Here is a 19,246-nt window from a genome sequence, read left to right on the forward strand (position 1 = left end):
TCTGATGTTGTTGTTTTGTTGTGTTTTGGAAAGCGACTACTTATTTATTTATGTAATGCAAAATCCACTGAGGAGAGGGGGTAGGGATATGAAAGCTAAGTCAATGTTGCATTGCTTAACAAGAGAGTAGCTAGTACAATGGACTGATTTTGCTTCGTTATTGTTTTGTAACTAGTATACAGAACAAAAAGGGCATAAGCAGCATTGATCGGAAACTTACACTTCAGAAATTTTTCACCCTGGCACTTAAACAGTAATCCTTCAGATGTGGGCTGAGCATCTATGTAGTAATGTGCAGCAGACTTCCAGCAAGCAGAATTGACAGCTTGCAAAGGTTTTATACTGGACAACACTCATACATAATGGAACCCTTGTGAATGGGCATATTGTACACTTAATAATCAGTCTTGTATCTCTAGCAGAAATGTTGTGAAGGCTTTTCAATTTGTGACTAAATGTCACTCTGTGCAGAAGGCAATTTGTTGCTTGTTATGAAAGGTCGAGCTTCCAGGAAGCACCTATCGAGTATTCGGTCTGCCTGTCAGCTGCTGTTTGTGGAACTGAATTAAATGACTCATCAGCAAGTGACTTTTTGAGAAACTGCTTAGGATATTTCAATTTCCTTAAGACGAACATTGTTCAGACACCAAATACATGTTTTGTCGTATAACCTTTGCAAACCAGACTTGCAGGGAAACTAAGTAATATTTGTACTAACTATTCAACAGTTGAATAATATGTAATCATTTTGAAGTACCTTAAAATTACTCCACATTCTATTATGCCTGCAAAAACAGTCATTAATGTCCTGTGTATGACAGCTGTAAGCAACACAATGTTATCAAATAAGTGAAGTTTGTTAAGCCAATTTGGCTAACTTGAATCAGTGATGAGTCAGTGCAGCTGCTATATTGATGAGTGCACCCACACTCATCACAGCAGCTGTACCTTTACACATGCTGCATGTTCAGTAATGATGAATTATTATACGTAATATCACAGTGAAACACCACAGAAAGATTTGGTTATGTGTCTGCGATTTATGTAGATTGTGCCTAAAACTTGGAATTGAGGCCTGCTCTGAATGGTATTACAAGAAATCGCAGTAATGAGTTTGGAACTTCAGTGACAATACATACTTGCATGAAATATTTCCACATCCGCTAATGTGTGAACACTTGTTAACTGGTAAAGTGTGATCAAGTCAAATTTTTGAATAATCAGTTGGCAAGTCCACTGGTGATCCAATTTAATGGTAGCTATCTGCTGTTTCACAGTTTGCAAGATATTTCTCAAAACAATTATTCATAATTTTTAAAGTTCATTGTTTATTCCACAACCAGCTCTAATAATATTGTCAAACCTTAAAATAACTACAGCAGGTAAGAAAATAAACTCGAAAATGTAAATTGCTCTACTGAGAACATGGCATTGTTTCTGAAACACAGAGTAAATTTTGGTCCTTGAGGTGCCAATGGACTATGTGTTGAAGTATAGTTGCTCGTTCGTAGCAAAGGTCCCAGCTAATATACACAGCAAGACCCGACAAATGGCAGTGAGATGAAGTATCATTTCTTGATTGAGGGAATGTGCTCATCAGATCTTACCTGGTACAACCTGCGGTTGTTGGAGGTTGGTCATCCCAGGGCCATGAGTTCCTCAGGCTAACCATCTGCGGCTGCTTCATCAGTGACCTTTCCTTCATCATAAGGTCAGAAGTGGTGATGCCTGCTGATGGTTGCACAATGTTCAGCACTAGTTGTGACTTCTCAGATACTGAAGCAATCCATGTCCATATGCGACAAGACTTGGACAATATCCAGGCTTGGGCTGATGGGTGGCATGTAACATTCATGCCACAAAAGTGCCAGAAAATTACCATCTCCAACAAAAGTGAATCTAACCATCGTCTCTTGGTGTTCAGTGGCAATGCCCCCAGCTATCCCCAACCTGCAGGTTACCATTGACCGGAAACACTGAATCTAAGTAGCTATCTAATTACTGTGGCTACAAGAGGAGGTAAGAGGCTAAGAATCCTGCACTTCCTGACTCTCCTAATCCTGGTCCACCATCTACAAGCTGAAAGTCAGTATTGTGATGGAATACTTCCCACTTGCCTGAAAGAGTACAACTCCAACAACATTCAAGATGCTTGTCACCATCCTGGACAAAGTTAAGCCATGTAATTGGCTCCAAAACCATAAACATTCACTCTCTCCACCACGAGCAACAGTGTGTACATCTACAAGATGCACTGCAGAAATTCACTAAAGCTCCTGAAACTGCACCTTCCAAACTCAAGACCACTTCCGTCTAGAAGACAAGAGCAGCAGATACATGGAAACACCAGTACCTGCAATTCCCCTCCAAGCTACTCGCCATCCTGATTTATAAATATATCGCCATTCCTTTAGTGTCACTGGTTCAAAGTCCTGAAACACCATTCTTGACAGCATTGTGGATCTACCTAAAGCAAATGGACTGCATTGTTCAAAATGCCTTCTCCATCTTCTCAAGGGCAACTAAGGACGGGCAATAAATGCTGGCCAAACTAGAATCCCATGTGCACAGAATAAAAGAGCACATGGTTATTCTACTTAATAGTGTTCAGCATATCATTTCCAATCACTTTTAAACCTTATTTCGTCCTTTAATATCTCAGCAGAAGCCACTCCATGACAGTGCAGAGGTCTGTCAGTATTGCATAGAAGTATCATTGAAATATCAGCATTTCTAATTTATTTGGCTCCAATTTAATCATTGTGATAGGTAAGAGCCGTAGAGATGTACGGCACAGAAACAGAGCCTTCAGTCCAACTTGTCCATGCCAACCAGTGATCCTAAATAAATCTAGTTCCATTTGCCAGCATTTGACCCATATCTCAGTGAAATACATTTCTCTACATTGGAAATAATGTCCGTCGTCTCATGATTGACTTGTTCTGCTTGTCTGCAGTGGTGACAGATAAATTTGTACGTTAAAGTGTTCTGTTTCTGATGCTGTGTCAGTGGAAGAGGGAGAGAAGGATGTCAAGGAATTGGAGTAATATTGTTGAGATTTTTGTGCAAGAGGAAAGCTTTGACTTCTCAAGTGTACAATGTATACAATAAGTATCCATTTTTCAACTTCAGCTTTTCTTTGTCTTTACTTTCAAGAAAACACTTTCAGGTGCTCATTCAATATATTGTTTGAAATAACTTGTCTTTGTAATTTTATTTGTTTCTGTTAGTACTTTGGATGCTCTCTTCCCTGAATTTTAGGACTTGCATCGCGAGGTTTTGGAATCCCGCTGCACTTTGGTGTGTAATCCAGTTTGCTGATTCAGCACTGCATTGTCAGACATCCCATCCTTTCGATGAATTGTTAAAGCTGCAATAGGAAATGGATAGGCCTGGCTTCATAAACTTGAATTCATCCACGAGTCTACTACCAGTGTCCTTCCTTGCACCAAGTTCCATACACACTTCTCCCACATGCTGCTGATCCATTGGCTCCCAATCAAGGAATTCATCGATTGTGAAATGTTGGGAAAGTGATGGCAGATGGTGGAATTTGAATTCAATAAAATATCTGGAATTAAGAGTCTAATGATGACCACGAGTCCATTGTTGATCATCAGAAAAACCCATCTAGTTCACTAATGTCCTTTAGGGAAGGAAACTGTCATCCTTACTTAGTCTGGCCTACATGTGAGTCCAGACCCACACCAATGTGGTTGACTCTGAACTGCCTTCTGGGCAATTAGGGATGGGCAATAAAAGCTGCCCGCATCCCATGAATGAACAAAAAAAACTCCATCCCATTTTCAAGTTCTTCCATGACCTCATGCCTCACTACCTCTGCAATCTCCTCCAGCCCTACAACCCTCCAGGGTAGGTGTACTCATCAAGTTTGGCCTCTTGATAGTTTTTGATTTTATTTGCTCCATCCTTAATGGCCATGTATTCATCTACCTAGGCCCCACACTTCTGAATTTCCTCCCTAAATTTCCCCAGTTTTGTGTCACACTTCCCTTCTTTAAGAGACTCATTCATATTTACTACTTTGACCATGCTTTGACAATCTGCCCATGTATTACCGTCTGGACTTTGGCATCTAATTGTGTTTTATAATACTTCTGTGGAGCACCAGTGCTATATTGTTATGTTAAAGTGCAACGTAGTTAGAAGTTTTATCTTAGAAGGTGGAAATCAAAAGGCCTTCTTTATCCAAACTTACCTACAATGTCCTATCTTTTGCCATTTTTCAGAATCCACTTTCCTACTTTACTTAAGTTCTCAAGAAGCTTTAGAATCTCAATGTATTTCCTGCAATGTACAATAATTATTAAACCATTTTTATTTGTCTTTTCTATGTTCCAGGTTAGAAAGCCACTTAAACTGTGTTGCAATCAGACAGCTAACCGAGGTATTATTGATGTTGTGGCAATAAACGTCACATATAGCATACAAGTGGCAGCATATACCAACGCTGGAATTGGGCCTTACAGTGATCCAACACACGTGTTCATTGGGAGCAATGGTATTTATTGTTTTATGTTGTGGAATGTGTCAGTGCAGTCAATTAACATGAATATTTGTTGAGCAGTTTTAACTGAAAAACATGCAGTGTAAACAAACAAAACACTTAAGTAATTTTTTTTATTTTTTCACAAATCTGGTAATAAAATTGGGATTATTTGAATGAAAGAGAATGGCTGCAAAATTTAACGTGGATATACTTTTGTTAGGATTAGCAAAGGTCAGAATTTTGGCTTATCTCGTCCAGCCATTAACTCAACATTCTCCTGAGGGCAGTTCTGACTTTACAGTTTTTAATACTTGCTTCTTCAAAATGACACAAGCACCAGTTCAGTCTGTTGGAATTATAACTGGTGGCTTCATCCAGATTTCCCCCACAAGTGAAGTCTTGATGCTTGGTATGACTGTCTTAAAGAAATTATAAGCAGGACTTGACTACCTCCATACAGGAATCTCCTAGTGGTTCCCTAAGGCACATCCCTTCTCATCCCATGCCCACCCAACCTCTTGGAGAAGGCTGTGTGCCCCATACACAACTTGGAGAAAAGGAATGATAAAACTCCAGTTGTGGGGCAGTGAGTCTGTTGGATTTTGGTTATAGAAGCAACCCTTGAAAGTATCAGTTTGCAGTCTGACAATAAGATGTGTTGCTCCATATCAGTTTTGCTGAATTACAGTACCAAATCTGGAAGGTCTAAGAGGCGCAAATGACAAGCAATCTTGTTCACATGTTTGGCTGCCCAAAGACATCAACTACATCAATGCGACAAGAGATGCTGACTGACATACAAGTCATAGATTCTATTTCCTGTGTTCGAAAAAGTCTTGTCATCCTTTTGTATCAATTAGGCCAACATGAGTAGTTAATTCTCTTCTCTGTTAAATTCAGGCCTTTTTTCCCAAATTTAGGAGTGATCCTAAATCAAGGTCATTGACTGTTCCTCCAAGTGAATCTAGAATTGAAGCCTGTGATAACATCAGTCTTTTCTCTTCAAAATAGACATGGCAGTCTGTTAAATTCTGCTGGGAAATGAGCTACACTCCAGATCTTTACAATATTGACATTTCTCCTGTGAGACCCACTCATTTCCAAACTTGATGCCATCCTGGCTGGATTTGCTTTTGAACATTGTTCCTCTCTTATGACAGCAAAATCTGTTCCTTGTTTTTTTGAGGAGGTGTCACATGCTTTGCTGCCGTTCTACTTTTGCCCAAAAAAACGTGTCCGATCTTGTATATTCAGAAGTAATATTGATTCACCTTGCATTAATCTTTCCCGTTACATGAACTGTTGTGTCATTGCCTTCTTGTGAAGTACCCAACAGATATTTCTCTGTATCGGGGCTGATAGAAAAATGCAGGTTATTTTCTCATTGTGAAGTTGAAGAAAAATTAAAACATGACCCTGTTTAAAATTGTCCTCTTTTATAATATTTTGGACACGGAGGAGCTCCACCCATTCCGGTATATAACGCAGCCACAAAATGGGACATTCAGCCATGGGATGCTGCCGTGGTCTCTAGATAGAAGCACATCTGCCTTCTCTATCTCTAGTTTGCATCGTGATGTAATCTACATATAGTTAATGAAATTTAAGATTCTACATCTTATTAAAGTGAAGGGCTTCATTTGCTGAAATGTATCAGTGGTCCACCTTCACCATGCACGACTGAACCCTCTTTTAGAAAGGCATTAAGTTGGTTGCAGGACTCTACCACAACAACTTGCTGGCAGTTGGCACCCAGGCACCATATCACATTGTAACAGGGTACAACAGTGGCCTTCTCGTCACAATTATAACATATACTTGCTTCATAATTCTACATAGCTAAAAGTTAGAGGCTAAATATAAATTGTTTATTCATCTGAAATTAATTTGCTCTTCTATTTGTTTCCTTACAGGTGAGATAATACTTTCACCGTCCTCAACTACTGCAGCTGCTGATGGCAGTAATACTGAGAATTCCCTTATGGTGCTAATTGGAATTATTTGTGCCAGCGGCATAATTATTACAGTTGCATTCATATATGCAGCTATGAAAAAGCGGATGACAGAGACAAAGTTTGGGTCAGTATCCGCAACTATACAAAACCTTGACTACTTTTCTGAAAACTTCTTTAATAAGAAAACTGGGAAATTGTTAACAACCACACAGATTTCTGGAACCAATAAAGATGGAAATGATATCCCAGATGAAGTAACAGTGTTGGTAGTTTCATAGTTACCTCTGTAAAAATCTCCATTAGCTTGGACCACAAGCAAAGGATAAACCAAATGCCTGGTTATAATGAAATGTTCTTTTTATTTTAAAGTGCCAGTGAGAATCTGTGGCTCATGAGTAAAATAATAATATTATAAAATGTAAGGCACAGTGGGAAAATGTTGTTGAAAAGTTCATTTGCATCAAAGGATACTAGAATCTGAACTTCTTTCAAAGTTCGTAATTATCATTACAGTTGATGATCATGATGGTAATCATGGGAATGTCCATAAATTACTGACCTGGAAGTAGATTTTAGGAAAAGCTTATGTTTTAAATGAGGTTAAAAGGGTTCACTGCTTCCTTTTCAGGTCCCATTCTTCCATTGGTCATAAAACATATTAAATTTAAGCAAATAAGTGATTCGGCCAATTACATAGATCTTGGACCGTGCTAGGTTCAGTATTAAGAACAAGTCGACAAAATTTCTTCAGTCAACAGTAAATAACTGCCTTACTTCCAAAAATAAACTTGCTCAAACAAAGATACAAAGATTATTAGCAAATCGTTTGGATTATGCAAATATATATATCTGCACTCCTAAGAAATTAACATGTGCACAGACATCCAAAGAGATAACTCTGGAAAAACTTTGCACAGTGCTAACTTGAGAGTACTTTGATCATATCATTGTTAAACCCATGTGAGTGAGGTTAGTTAATGGATTGTCACAAACAGTGTTCAAGTTCCAGAGTTATTCTCTTCACGTACAGGGTTGTGGTACTGGGGTATTCTTGGAGCAGCTGTACTTAGCTGATTTGCTTTTGCTTCAGATGATAGGGTAGATTGCTAAGAAATTCCTTTTTAGGCACTCTTTCCCCAAGTGGTAAAGATTGTTTTCAGTAGGTTTAAGCTGTCATAATTTGCTAAGAGGAGTTGCAAAGAAAGAGAGATGGAACAATGAGCTGTAACTGTTATGTCAAGTTTAAAATCTCGCTCACTAAGTTCAAAAGTAGAAATAGAAATCCCTCCCTGTGAAAGCTCTTCAGAATGGAAGATTTTATCCTGTTCCTTGCAGCTAACACACTGTTCCTGTTCTACCCAATAGCTTTTCCTTAACAAAGTGCCCTTAGTTTAAAATAAAGCTCAAAACATATTGACGTGGATCTTGTTGTCTTTTTTGAAAATAAGTACATTTGAATCACATCTCATCATAACACATGACAGAGCAGGATTGGTTTCAGATGGTCTGTGAGCCAACATAGGTATGATGGACCAAGTGGTTTACTCCTGAGCTGCAAAGCTTTGTGGTACTTACATTTATTGAACAACTGCTTGAAATGTTCCCTCAGAGTTCCAGTAAGTGGCCTCTCTCCCTTTTGTTATTTGTCCCAAAAGAGAAATTAGCAAGGTGTTGCTCACATTTCGCATTTCTTTAAACAAAACAATATGTATTTGTACAATTTAAATCATAAAAGCTGTAGAAAAGTTGAGACAAGAAAGCTATAATTAGAGGTCAAAATTTAACCTTGCAGACAATGCTTCTCCCTTACAGGATACCGGATATGTGCAAGAGGCCCATAGAAAGCCAAGTCCCTTCTTTAGAAATTTCAGCACCCTTTTAAAACTTACTGCCAATCAAATCCTTTGCTGCTGTTTGTGGGGTTTCATTCCTGTAGGCTTTGAACTGTTTTGAGAACTTTGAAAAATATCATTTTTTAAGCAATTAAATTCCTTTCATGTTGCCCGTTTGTTTTTTGGATGTTGAATTGCACTTTAATTTTATCCTGACCATTCGTCAGCCCTCCTTGAGTTTCTATCTTAATCCTTCAATCTGAATGTTTAGGGAAATGTCTTCTCACTCACATACTAGATGCCCAGTTCCCCTGCTGAAACAAGGCTTGCTGCCACTTTGCGGGTGAAACCATTTTGGAGCTAAAGTGCTGGGGGGCAAAACTAACTTACAGCAAGTGCTGTTCACTGCTATGTTACAGTAAACTCTGGCCGTTTGTTTACTTCTGCTTTCAGCAGAATGGCATGTTCAGGATTTCCTTCTATTTTGTCATGCTGTTACGCCTTTTAACTTTCTCATCGCCAAATATTTTAGGAATTTCTACTGAATAGAGCGGGCAAATTTGCCTTCACTTTCAAAGAAGCAGATTAACTCTTGGACTGCCAGCAATTCCAGGGAACGTCCTGCCTCTCTTGATAGATTTGTAATGAGTTGCTAAAAATAAGACATTACAGCAACGAGTTTATAATCCTTTACTCAAATGTTGACTATAAGCTGCCAAAATAAATAATGGAATGTAGGAACAGGAATAGGTGATTCAGTCCCTTGAGTCTGTTTCACTATTCATTGCTGATCTGTATCAGAATGTTGGTTTTTGTACCAATGAAGCACTGTTTAGCCACCAGCAGCCCCACAAACCCCGAACCTCTATTCCTCTGTGCAGGAGAGAGTTTGAGATTTCCATCACCCTCATGTAACAGTGCTTCTGAATATCAACCCTGAGTGGCCCAGGTTTCATCTGTAATTTTAAGGTCATGCCCCAGTATACTTCCTTCCTGTCACACCCTACCAGTGAAAGTAGTTTCATTCTCAAAAGAACTGTGGATCCTCCACAGTTGAATGTATTAAAGGCTCTCAGAATCTAACAGAGGAGGGTAAGAAATTGACTTTGAAGGAAAGAAAGCAGCCACAATTCATTCACTTCTTGAGGGCCTTAATGAACCAGATGGGGTTTAACCCCACAATTGGCATAAGTTTCATATTCATCCGTAGACTCTTTATCCCACATTGGATGGTGGGGGGAGACAGTTGTTTCCCCCCCACTCCCCACAATCTACTGTCTGCCGTGGCAGGATTTGAACCTAAATCCCCAGAACATTGTATCTGCTTCTGGATGAATAGTCATGTGATAATACCACCAGGCCATTATCTCCCTTCTGTTTGAGATGTATTCAAATCCAGTTTTCAATTTTAAAAATTCATCACAACTCATTCTTTCCTGGATGTTTTCTCTTGTTAAGTCTTAATTGCCTTTGTGTACTCTTATTAAGAGTGCCGATTAGTTACAATTCATCTGTTTGTAACATTGTCGATTTATTTGGATAAATTGGCTGAATATGTGTGAAATATGCAGAGTCAAGAATTTAATTTCAAAGAGTCAGACATTAGCTTGCACCGTACAGTTTTTGGAGCAGCTCAAGGGCTGAAATGGCCTACCCGTTACTCCTGACCATATGTGGATCAACTATCATTGTTCCCTTCTGCATCTCTTTGGAGAATTCTGATTCCTTGTGGCTAAGACCCGTCCCATTTGTGAGTTTATTGTGCTTGATTGCACTGCCGTTATACCTTTGATGGGAATCAGGCCCAGGGATAATGTCACCTTCCCTTTAAATAAAACCTCCCTTTACCTTGACACCGTTGTCTTGCTCAGATTAACTTGGTAATGCTGTGGCTTTTATAATCAATTCATTTTGTCTATAACCTACTGATTCGAGACTTTGTATGCCTCTGAACATCCCGATAGTTCTATACCTCTCATCTAAAATTCTGTTCCTCCATCACCCCTAAATGCCATTGAAGTTTTCTTACCAAGGTCTCTTTATTGTCTTCCTCCCTCAATTTCTGTAATGAATCATTTTGCATTTCGCTGAAGCTTTCATTTTCCACCTTGATTCATCGTGCTCTCTCTTCTCTCAGTTCACTGCCTTCTTAACCTCAGTTTATCATTCCCTCAGTATGAACCCCTACTTACATTTACTATCTTGACTTTATTGTCTCACATGGCCTCACTATTCCTGTTATGAATCATAAATGAGGCCATACCTGATCATTTCCTGATGTCTTTTTACATCCATATTTCATCTTCCCATGTCTGCCCATGGACCTCTCATTCCTAGTTCACTTACAACTGTGTCTTCAAACTCTTCAGCTTTTGGCTGTCCATTCAGCATGACATTTCTACTACCACAGATCTGCTCAAGCACACTTTCACCTCACTGTCAATACCCTAGTCTCTTCTGAAACCATTACTACTCACCCTGACCATTCTCACCAATGTGCTCCTCATGCTTAAGGGATGCAGGCTTGAATGGGCATTGCAAATTACTGCTTTAGTTGCTCATTACCAAATCTTGCAGCACCACTAAAAGCACAATAGGTGCTGATCCCAATACTATTCCTGTTGACTGTTTAAGTGTTATCCTGAAATGCAAAGATGACCCTGAACTTCTTTTCACCATGCCGAGCCATTATTTTAAATTCTTACGTCCTCATTTCTGAAAAGAAACATGAAGAGACGTAAGGCAAAAGAGCAGAAATAGGTAACTCACCCCATCCCATCTGCTGTGCCATTCAGTGAGATCACAGCTGATATTTAAACCTGAACTTCACTCTCTTGGAATGGGATTTGAGAGGTGAAGCAACCTGCTGTGGTATTAGTTTACAGGCTTCTTCAGTTATCCCTTAACCACTCAGAGAGGTCAGTCTCTAATAGGTTGAGAGGTAGAGAACATATGAGCAGAAGAACTAAGAGTAAGAATAGGCATTTCAGCCCTTCGAGCCTGTCTGCCATTTCAGTATGATTAAGACTGATCTTATCAACTCCATTTCTTGCCCATCCTTTATGACTCTTTAACGTAATGAGTCTATCTCCTCCTTAAATTCACTTAATACCCCAGCATCCACTGTACTCTAGAGTGGTGAATGCCACAGATTCACAATCCTTTGAGAGAAGTAATTCCTCCTTATCTTTTTTAAGTCTGCTAACCTTTATCCCAAAGAACAGAGAGATGGAAGCAGCCTAATGGTCTTGGGAACAAATGCTAAGATTAAAGGTTGTGAAATTTTAAACAAATTTGGAAGATTAGCCAAGCTTTTATGAGAGGGAAGAATCTCTCGCATAGCCCTCATCTTGAAAGTCAGCACTGCAATTCGAAGATATCCAGCTGGGAATGGAAAAAAGCAAATAAGCCATCAGGAGCAGGGAATGGCTTTGGACTGGTTCCTGGGCAGAGTAATATAGACTCCTGGAGGAGAATTTTGGATCATTTTAAGAGTTAAATGGGGCCATTTTTCTATACTTTAAAATGTAGGTTGTCTCCTGAAATGGAGTTCAGTCAGTGTTGCTTTAATTTTATTACAGTAAATGTTTTTAAATTGTAATTTTGTTGTGCATTCAGTCCAGTCAATCACTGGAAATTCAGATATCCTTTGTAACAGTTGTTAGTTTCTACAAAGATTATACCACAATCCATAATCTTCTCCCAACCCTCTATTGTCACTTCTTTAATTCAGGCTTCTTGAAAATCCCTGGTTTTAATTTACCCTTCACTGATGGCCATCCCTTTAGCAACCATATGTCCAAAATTTCTAAAATTCCTTTGCTGAACTTCTCCAGTCTTCTACATCTCTACCTCCTTGAAGATGCTTTATGAATCCTTTCTGTTTAAAGTACAATTAAATGTTAAATACGTCAATTTCCTTAACTTGAATTCTGCAGTTACTATCCAACTGAATCCATTTGACCTATCAGGCATTTATTGTTCGAGAAAATCAAGTTTTAAACTTTATACTTGATTATTTTCTTTACACTTTGCTCGCACTTCCAGTTTGGGAGCTATGGATAAGTTTTCTCAAACTTCAAAGCCCAGAGCTGTGTCAAACTGTATCTCGGTCAAAGCTACTGACCCCACAAAACTGGACCAGCCGAAAATGTTAGTGCAAAAATCTGGTGGCTGAAGATTCTTTCCAGTTTGTTCACACCGTGATGAGAACAAGAATGACAGAATGCAGACATCAGCCAAGCGGAATTCTGAGAAACGCGATTTAAAACATTAGCATTTTGACAGGTCCATTAAACTGTGGAGGTCAAATGGGTGACTGTATTTAATGGCGGCCTGAGCGATTTGCTATTACTCAGCATCGTTGAGAAAACAGGGCTTTCATCACCTTGAGGACTTTCTAGGCACTGTTACAGCAGTTGGGACAGCATATCGATTAAAATGTTGTTCTCTCAGCTACCATGTCATCCTGATCACTTTTTAGATGGGCTTCAGCAATGGTTTTGAGTGAGTTTTGCCCATTTGCCGCAGCTGCCCTTTTACCCAGCCACCGTCTCGGAGCTGACTTTGAGCCAGGCTGATGTTTGCTTTCATGGTGTCATTTTTATTCCCAGCAGATGGTGCGGAAACATTAACAACGTTGTTTGAACTGAGACTGAGCCAGGGCTTTGCACTTCATTCCTTTGTGACTGGACAGGAATTAAGGCCAGCAGCTTTAGCCAATGAGTAGCTCAAAACAAGTCAGATACCGTTGTAAGTTAATTTCCAGGGTGTGTATCGTGGTGATGTTGCATTTCCCCTGGCTCTCCACAGTTAAAGAACCTATTGAAATGTTTGACAAATCTAGCAACAAAAAAATTCATGGTAGGGTATTTTGAACAATTGCTTCTACTTTTTAACCTATGTCTTGGCCCATTGCTAAATTTGATCTCTTGATTTCTCACACTATTCATTTAATAGCTAATTTGTAAAATGTACCTAGTACTTTCCCTCCCCAAGGGTGAACTGAAGTGCTTTTGTAAATGTGAGAAAGATAGATATAAGTTCAGAGTACTACATAGTGTAAATCATGAGACCAGAACAAATGACTACAGGTACAAGTTGTCAAAGACCAAGCTTAAACAAGATTTCATGGGGCTATTGTGGTGCAATGGTAATGTCCTTAACTATAAGCCAGGAAGTCAGGGTTCAAGGCTCTGCTGTTCCAGAAGTATGTCATAACACATTGAAACAGGATACTTGAAGATTCACACCTGTTCTAATTCCAGTTTGATTTAGCCCTCACTCCCCAAGCTGTTCCTCACCTTTGATGGTCTCCATTGCCCTTAACACATTTTGCATGTGAACTAATCAATTGGAAACACGGGTGATTTAGTACTTGTTGATAATAGATTAAAAGTATCACAATTAATTTAGTGGTGGGAAAAAGAATCAGTTGTGTGTCAGAGTACCTTTAAATATAAAAAAAACAAAAGAGAAATATTGTAGCACAGTGGTAGCATCCCCATTTCTAGGCCAGGTAACCCAGGTGCAGGTCCCACATTCTCCAGAGGTGGTTCATAATGCATTTGAACAGGTTGATTCTTAAAAGAAATGGTAGATTTCAGGAAACCCTTCTTTGGACTCTAATTATTTAATAAAATGATGGATTAATAGTTTGGGGCCTCAGAGTTGGTGCATTTATCAGATTGATGAGCTGTGTTAGATTAAATAGCCTTCCAATCCATTTCTTGCTCTTTTGAGATAAATACTTGTACTGACAATGGGCTTGAAGGCTATACCTTCTGCTGATAACTTGGCAGAAGATCAGTGAACACTCTTGTGAATCCACCTATTTAGGGTTCCTATAAATCAGGATTCCACAATGAGTTTCACAGCTATTTTAGTTATCGTGTACTTTTGTTGGGTTTAACAATTATTCACAGTACAGACTTCTGATAACATGGGATTCTGAATACAAGTGTTTTCAATTGTGTGAGACACATTAAATGTTTTCAGGAAACTAGCATCAAAAAGGCCAATGTAGTTTGGCATTAGGCTGTGTTTTTCTGCCTATTTACAGTCAATAACTATTAACTGATGAATTTTCAGAATGGGACATTAAAGCTTTCAAAATTAAATGTCGAACTTGCCCTCAGCTTGACTTGGTTATTCTGAAAATAATGATTTGGTTCACATCAGGGCACAACATTTCTCCCCCAACAAGGACTCCTCTTCAAAGCTACTTTTTGACTTTCAGGGTCAGCTTTTTCATTTTCACTAGCTCCTTTATGAGATTGTGAGATCAATTTCCGGATTTGTATTACCGTATTAGATATTTGGACTCTCACAGCATTATAATAATTCAATATCCTTAATAACTATCAATCCCTTTAATTTTAAAACCATAACATACAGGAAAGAATGAATTTGCTAGATAACTGTATAAAATCTATACATACTTCTACACGAAAGCTGTCACCACATACAAGGGGAAGTCACAGCTAATATGTTTTCTTTGCCACAAAAACAGAAATTGTTGGGAAAACTCAGCAGGTCTGGCAATATCTGTGTAGAGAAATCAGAGTTAATGTTTCAGGTTCCTTTGAACTGATTTTCTTTGCATGTGCACAAAGCTGAAATATTTTAAAAAGGCAGGTACTACCCATTTTCTGCATCTCAGCTCTCAACAAATTTAAATTTAGCAATTAGGTTGTCATTACCAGTGCATATTTTTATAACTCCTTAACAAACACAGCCTTAAGTTAGAGATAGTATACTCAGTTGCAAGTAGCTCATTAGCTTGGTGATTTCAAGTTTTCCAAGCTCCTAGTTTTGTCAACAGGTTTGAAACTGATCCCTCTTTGCATCCTCTCTCCCTTCCCTGCCCTTGCAGCCTCCCTCCCTTCCCTGCCCTTGCAGCCTCCCTGTCTCTCCCAACCTCCTTCCAGCTTTGCTATATTCACCTCTCCAGCTTCCAGACTTTGAGCCATTCCCCATTCCCTATGCTCCAGCTTCGCCAGATCCTCTATCTTCCATTCTCCCCAAACGACTCCCTCAATGCTGGGATCTATTTTCCTCACTAATAAGTCAATCCTGCAGCAAGCATGGGAGACAACCAGAGTATGATTGGAGGATTAACTCTTTGTCATTTCCTTCCATTCTAATTATAGTGGAATGGGAGTTGTCATTTCCCTAATTGGTCGGCTCTGTGAGTCAAGTTTTGCAGGCAGTTTGATTATTCTGGAGCCCAATGCCCCCACCATCCCTGTATATTTCAAATGTTGGTTCAACTGCATTTGAATGTCTTGATTTAACAGAGAACAGAATCCAGGGACCTCAGTACATGCTTTAGAGCACCAAGCAACTATAAGCAGTGAATAGTCTTTTATAGGATTTGGAATAACCTCCAACACTGATGGAAAAATTCCCTGCTTGTTGCATGGCAGAACCTTTACCAAAGGTGGAAAATTCTTATCCCTGAAAATAATTTTTTATAACTTCCCTAATAGAATTTTATTATTTGAAGTGGAGAAGGTTACATGATCATGGTGTGGAATTAATTGGGCAGCTCTTTGAGGGATCTGGCATCAGCATGAAAACCTTTTGAGACTTAACTTTATATGGCTTCCTAGACTGAAACCTCATGATTTGTACTGCCTTTACTTCTTCTGTGAGTGATGCTGAGATAAAAGAGGTGTATCATTGCCAGATGCAGCTGATACTGTCAGGAGTGCCTCTTGTTTACAACCTGAAAAGATTGAGCTGGCTGGAGAAGTAATACTTTTGAAATTTTTGTTGCTTTTACCAGTCGTTCTCTGGTTAGAGTTGAAGAAAATAAAATTTGGATGTCAGAGGCAGGTTCTTTACGCAGAGAGTTGTGAGAGCATGGAATGCGTTGCCAGCAGCAGTTGTGGAAGCAAGGTCATTGGGGTCATTTAAGAGACTGCTGGACATGTATATGGTCACAGAAATTTGAGGGTGCATACATGAGGATCAATGGTCGGCACAACATTGTGGGCTGAAGGGCCTGTTCTGTGCTGTATTGTTCTATGTTCTATGTTCTATGAACTGGGCTGTCAACTGTCTAATTTGCTGACATTGAACTGACATTATTGCACCAATTCAAGAATACCTCATCATCTTGGAACAACAGTGGAATAGTACCGTAGAATAATGGAATGTGGGGTGATGCTTTCAGTTACCCAAACTTCACCTGAGTTTCTCAATCTTGATCATGCCCTTAAGTGGGAGTACTGAATATAACTCAGGCTGTTCCCACTCAAGAAAGATGGGAAATTGTGCAATTTCTCCTGACAGTTTGAGGCTTGGACAAGCTCCCACAACCTATCAATTGGTGTAACTAGGAAACTTGGGAATTGGCTGAAAAGAGCTCATTTCCTTTTCAGAAATAGTTTCAATTTTATAACTTTTTTTTATAAATGTGTAAAGATTAGAGCTAAATTAACCAAATAACATTAACGCTATGCTCATTAATGATGCCACCTTATTTTTTGTTAAATATAGGAATGCATTCGGTGATGGAGAACTCTCTGAACCAACTGTCCACTACAGAGCAAGGAAAACGTATTTACGGAGAGCAGTTGAGGTTACATGTAAGATTCATCTTTACACTTCTTGCCTGAAGTGAAAATGGTGCAATAATAGACATGATTGTCTGTGAAGATTTTACATGCATGCACAAACACATATTCTGTCATCTGGTCACAATCTTTACATAGGAATTAACACATTTAACGTAAGCAGGTTAAAAACTATGTAACCATAGCTCAAGGTAAAACATAGTGCAAACATGTAAAATATTCAGATTAGATCTTGAAGATAGTGCCAAAATTCTGCAACAATCAAGTGTTATGGGCTGAAAACAGGCTGCAGTTAACAGTAGAAAGATGCCTGTAAGAGATGGTAGCATTGATTGGCTTGTTTCCAGACCCCTAACTGTAGTGTGCTTTTTTAACAATGTAAGGGGTCATTTACAATTTAGGGATAATATATCATCATAGGGTTTCTACGCTTCTATGATAATCTAACTCACCTCCCAGGAGGTTGACAGGATCAAACACTCCATTCACTTTTTCATTGCAGTCAACAAATGGCATTTGGTCCCATCCCCCTGGTTTTCCATCAATAATATTCAATTAAAATTAGCGGCATCAATTTGACGTTAGGAATAAACTATCCGTAGTCACCAGCTTTGAACATGTAGTTCAGTGTGTATTTAAACAATATACTGGCTTAAAACTGTCAACAAAAGGTATCTTGGTTTTTGTAACTCATCAAAATGTAAGTTAGTTTGATTTAGTTACTAATTTTCCCCCCCTTGCTCCTGAATTTCTGATGATAAGGCAGCAACATTTCAGTCTTTAGGGTTTGGTGGCGCTGTTTCAAAAGTGTGAGTCATGGAAGTGAATATTAGACTGTGTGTTGGTGTTCCAGTTGCTGCTATTGGCTTCTTCCTCACTATCACATGGACTTTATAACTGCATGACTATTATAGCACTTTCTAGTGGATTTTCTTTCTCACCTTCTCTAATCATCCAGCCAAGTTAGGAACGTTTGAATCAGGAGCAGTAGTGGACCACATGGCCCCTTGAGCTTGCTCTGGCATTTAATAAAATTGTAGTAATCTGATTACTCCACATTCTCACCCTCCCCAGATTGCCATGTAACCCTTGTTAATTATAAGAACATGAGAAATAGGAGCAGGTGTAGGCTATTCACCCCTTCGACCCTGCCCCGCCACTCAGCAAGATCCTAGCTGAGCTCGCTCAGGCCTCACCTCTCTTATGCCATCAACCCCATGATATTTCAAACGTCTGTGCACCTCCTCTCTAAATACTTTCAGTAATCTAGACTTCACTACCCTCTGGGGCAAAGAATTCCAGACCATTACTATAATCTGGGAGAAGAAATTCCTCCACACCTCTGTTTCAAATGCTTGTCCTGACTTTCTGTCACCATGTCTCTCAAATACCCACAGATCACCTGTCATTTTTCCTGTGGTGTCACATTTCAGCTTTTTAAAGGCAGAAACAAGGTGAAGGTTCTCTCTCTCTCAGTTTTTATCTCCCACAGTTGCTGTCCTACTCATGTTGTTCCACTCCTCCTTATGAAGGACCCCTCTCGCAGCCAGCCTGCTTAACACTGATCCTGATAGCTGCACAATTGAGAATTAATCCATCTCTTAATTTCAAAGAAATCAAGTCCCCTGCTTCCTTTGCCTTTTAAATAAGAGTTCCAAAGACTGGTGACTCACTGTGAGAAAATAATTCTCTTTATCTCTGTCTGAAATGGGTGACCCCTCATTTTGAAACAGTGGTTCCCTTGTTCTAGATTCTCCCACAAGAGGAAATGTGCTTTCCACTTGCTCACAATTTCTATCTAATCCAATTGTAGTGTCCCCGAAGGTTGAAGGCGGACTAACACAGTACACTGCAGACCCTGAAGTAGTGAATTCCTGGTCTCTGCATTTACACATTGCTTCAGCTGGTAGTAATCAGCTGATTTTCTTGCAAGTTTCACTTTTAAATGGGAAAGCAAAGCAGTACAGTATAAAAATGGCACTGTCAGAATCCCTGAAATGGATCATGGTGCGCGATTTTGCTGACTATTAAACAGAATAGGAGAGCGCCGTTCAGCTAGGTGCCTCATAAAACACATCACCAGCATAGAACTCTTTCAGTGTTATGAAATACAGTGATTCAATAAATTGATTTTAATTTTCCACAATTTCTTCTCACAGTAGATAATTTGGGAATCCGTGCAGAATTGAAAGAAAAGCTCCAGGATGTAATGATTGACAGGAAGCTATTGACTCTGGGTAAAGTTCTGGGAGAAGGTGAGGATTTGAATTGATCTTTGCAAACCCAGGCCTCCCATGCAGTTGAGGGCAGAATTCTACGCTGTGAGCTGTCTCTGCTATCCAGAGTTCCACACATTGTCTTGGATAT

At 39.3% G+C, this 19,246-nt stretch overlaps 1 protein-coding gene across 2 annotated transcripts in view; it reads left to right on the forward strand.

The window, feature by feature from the left end:
- mertka (c-mer proto-oncogene tyrosine kinase a) overlaps positions 1–19,246 on the forward strand; it is a 120,694-nt gene that overhangs the window by 77,008 nt on the left and 24,440 nt on the right. For both annotated transcript variants that reach the window (XM_048531744.2, XM_048531746.2), the window contains exons 9-12: positions 4,363–4,522; positions 6,424–6,589; positions 16,803–16,891; positions 19,039–19,134. In XM_048531744.2, coding sequence (XP_048387701.1) covers positions 4,363–4,522; positions 6,424–6,589; positions 16,803–16,891; positions 19,039–19,134 — 511 coding nt within the window. The remainder of the gene's footprint in view (positions 1–4,362; positions 4,523–6,423; positions 6,590–16,802; positions 16,892–19,038; positions 19,135–19,246) is intronic.

Source organism: Stegostoma tigrinum, chromosome 4 (genome assembly GCF_030684315.1).
Source record: "Stegostoma tigrinum isolate sSteTig4 chromosome 4, sSteTig4.hap1, whole genome shotgun sequence".
Classification (NCBI taxonomy): domain Eukaryota; kingdom Metazoa; phylum Chordata; class Chondrichthyes; order Orectolobiformes; family Stegostomatidae; genus Stegostoma; species Stegostoma tigrinum.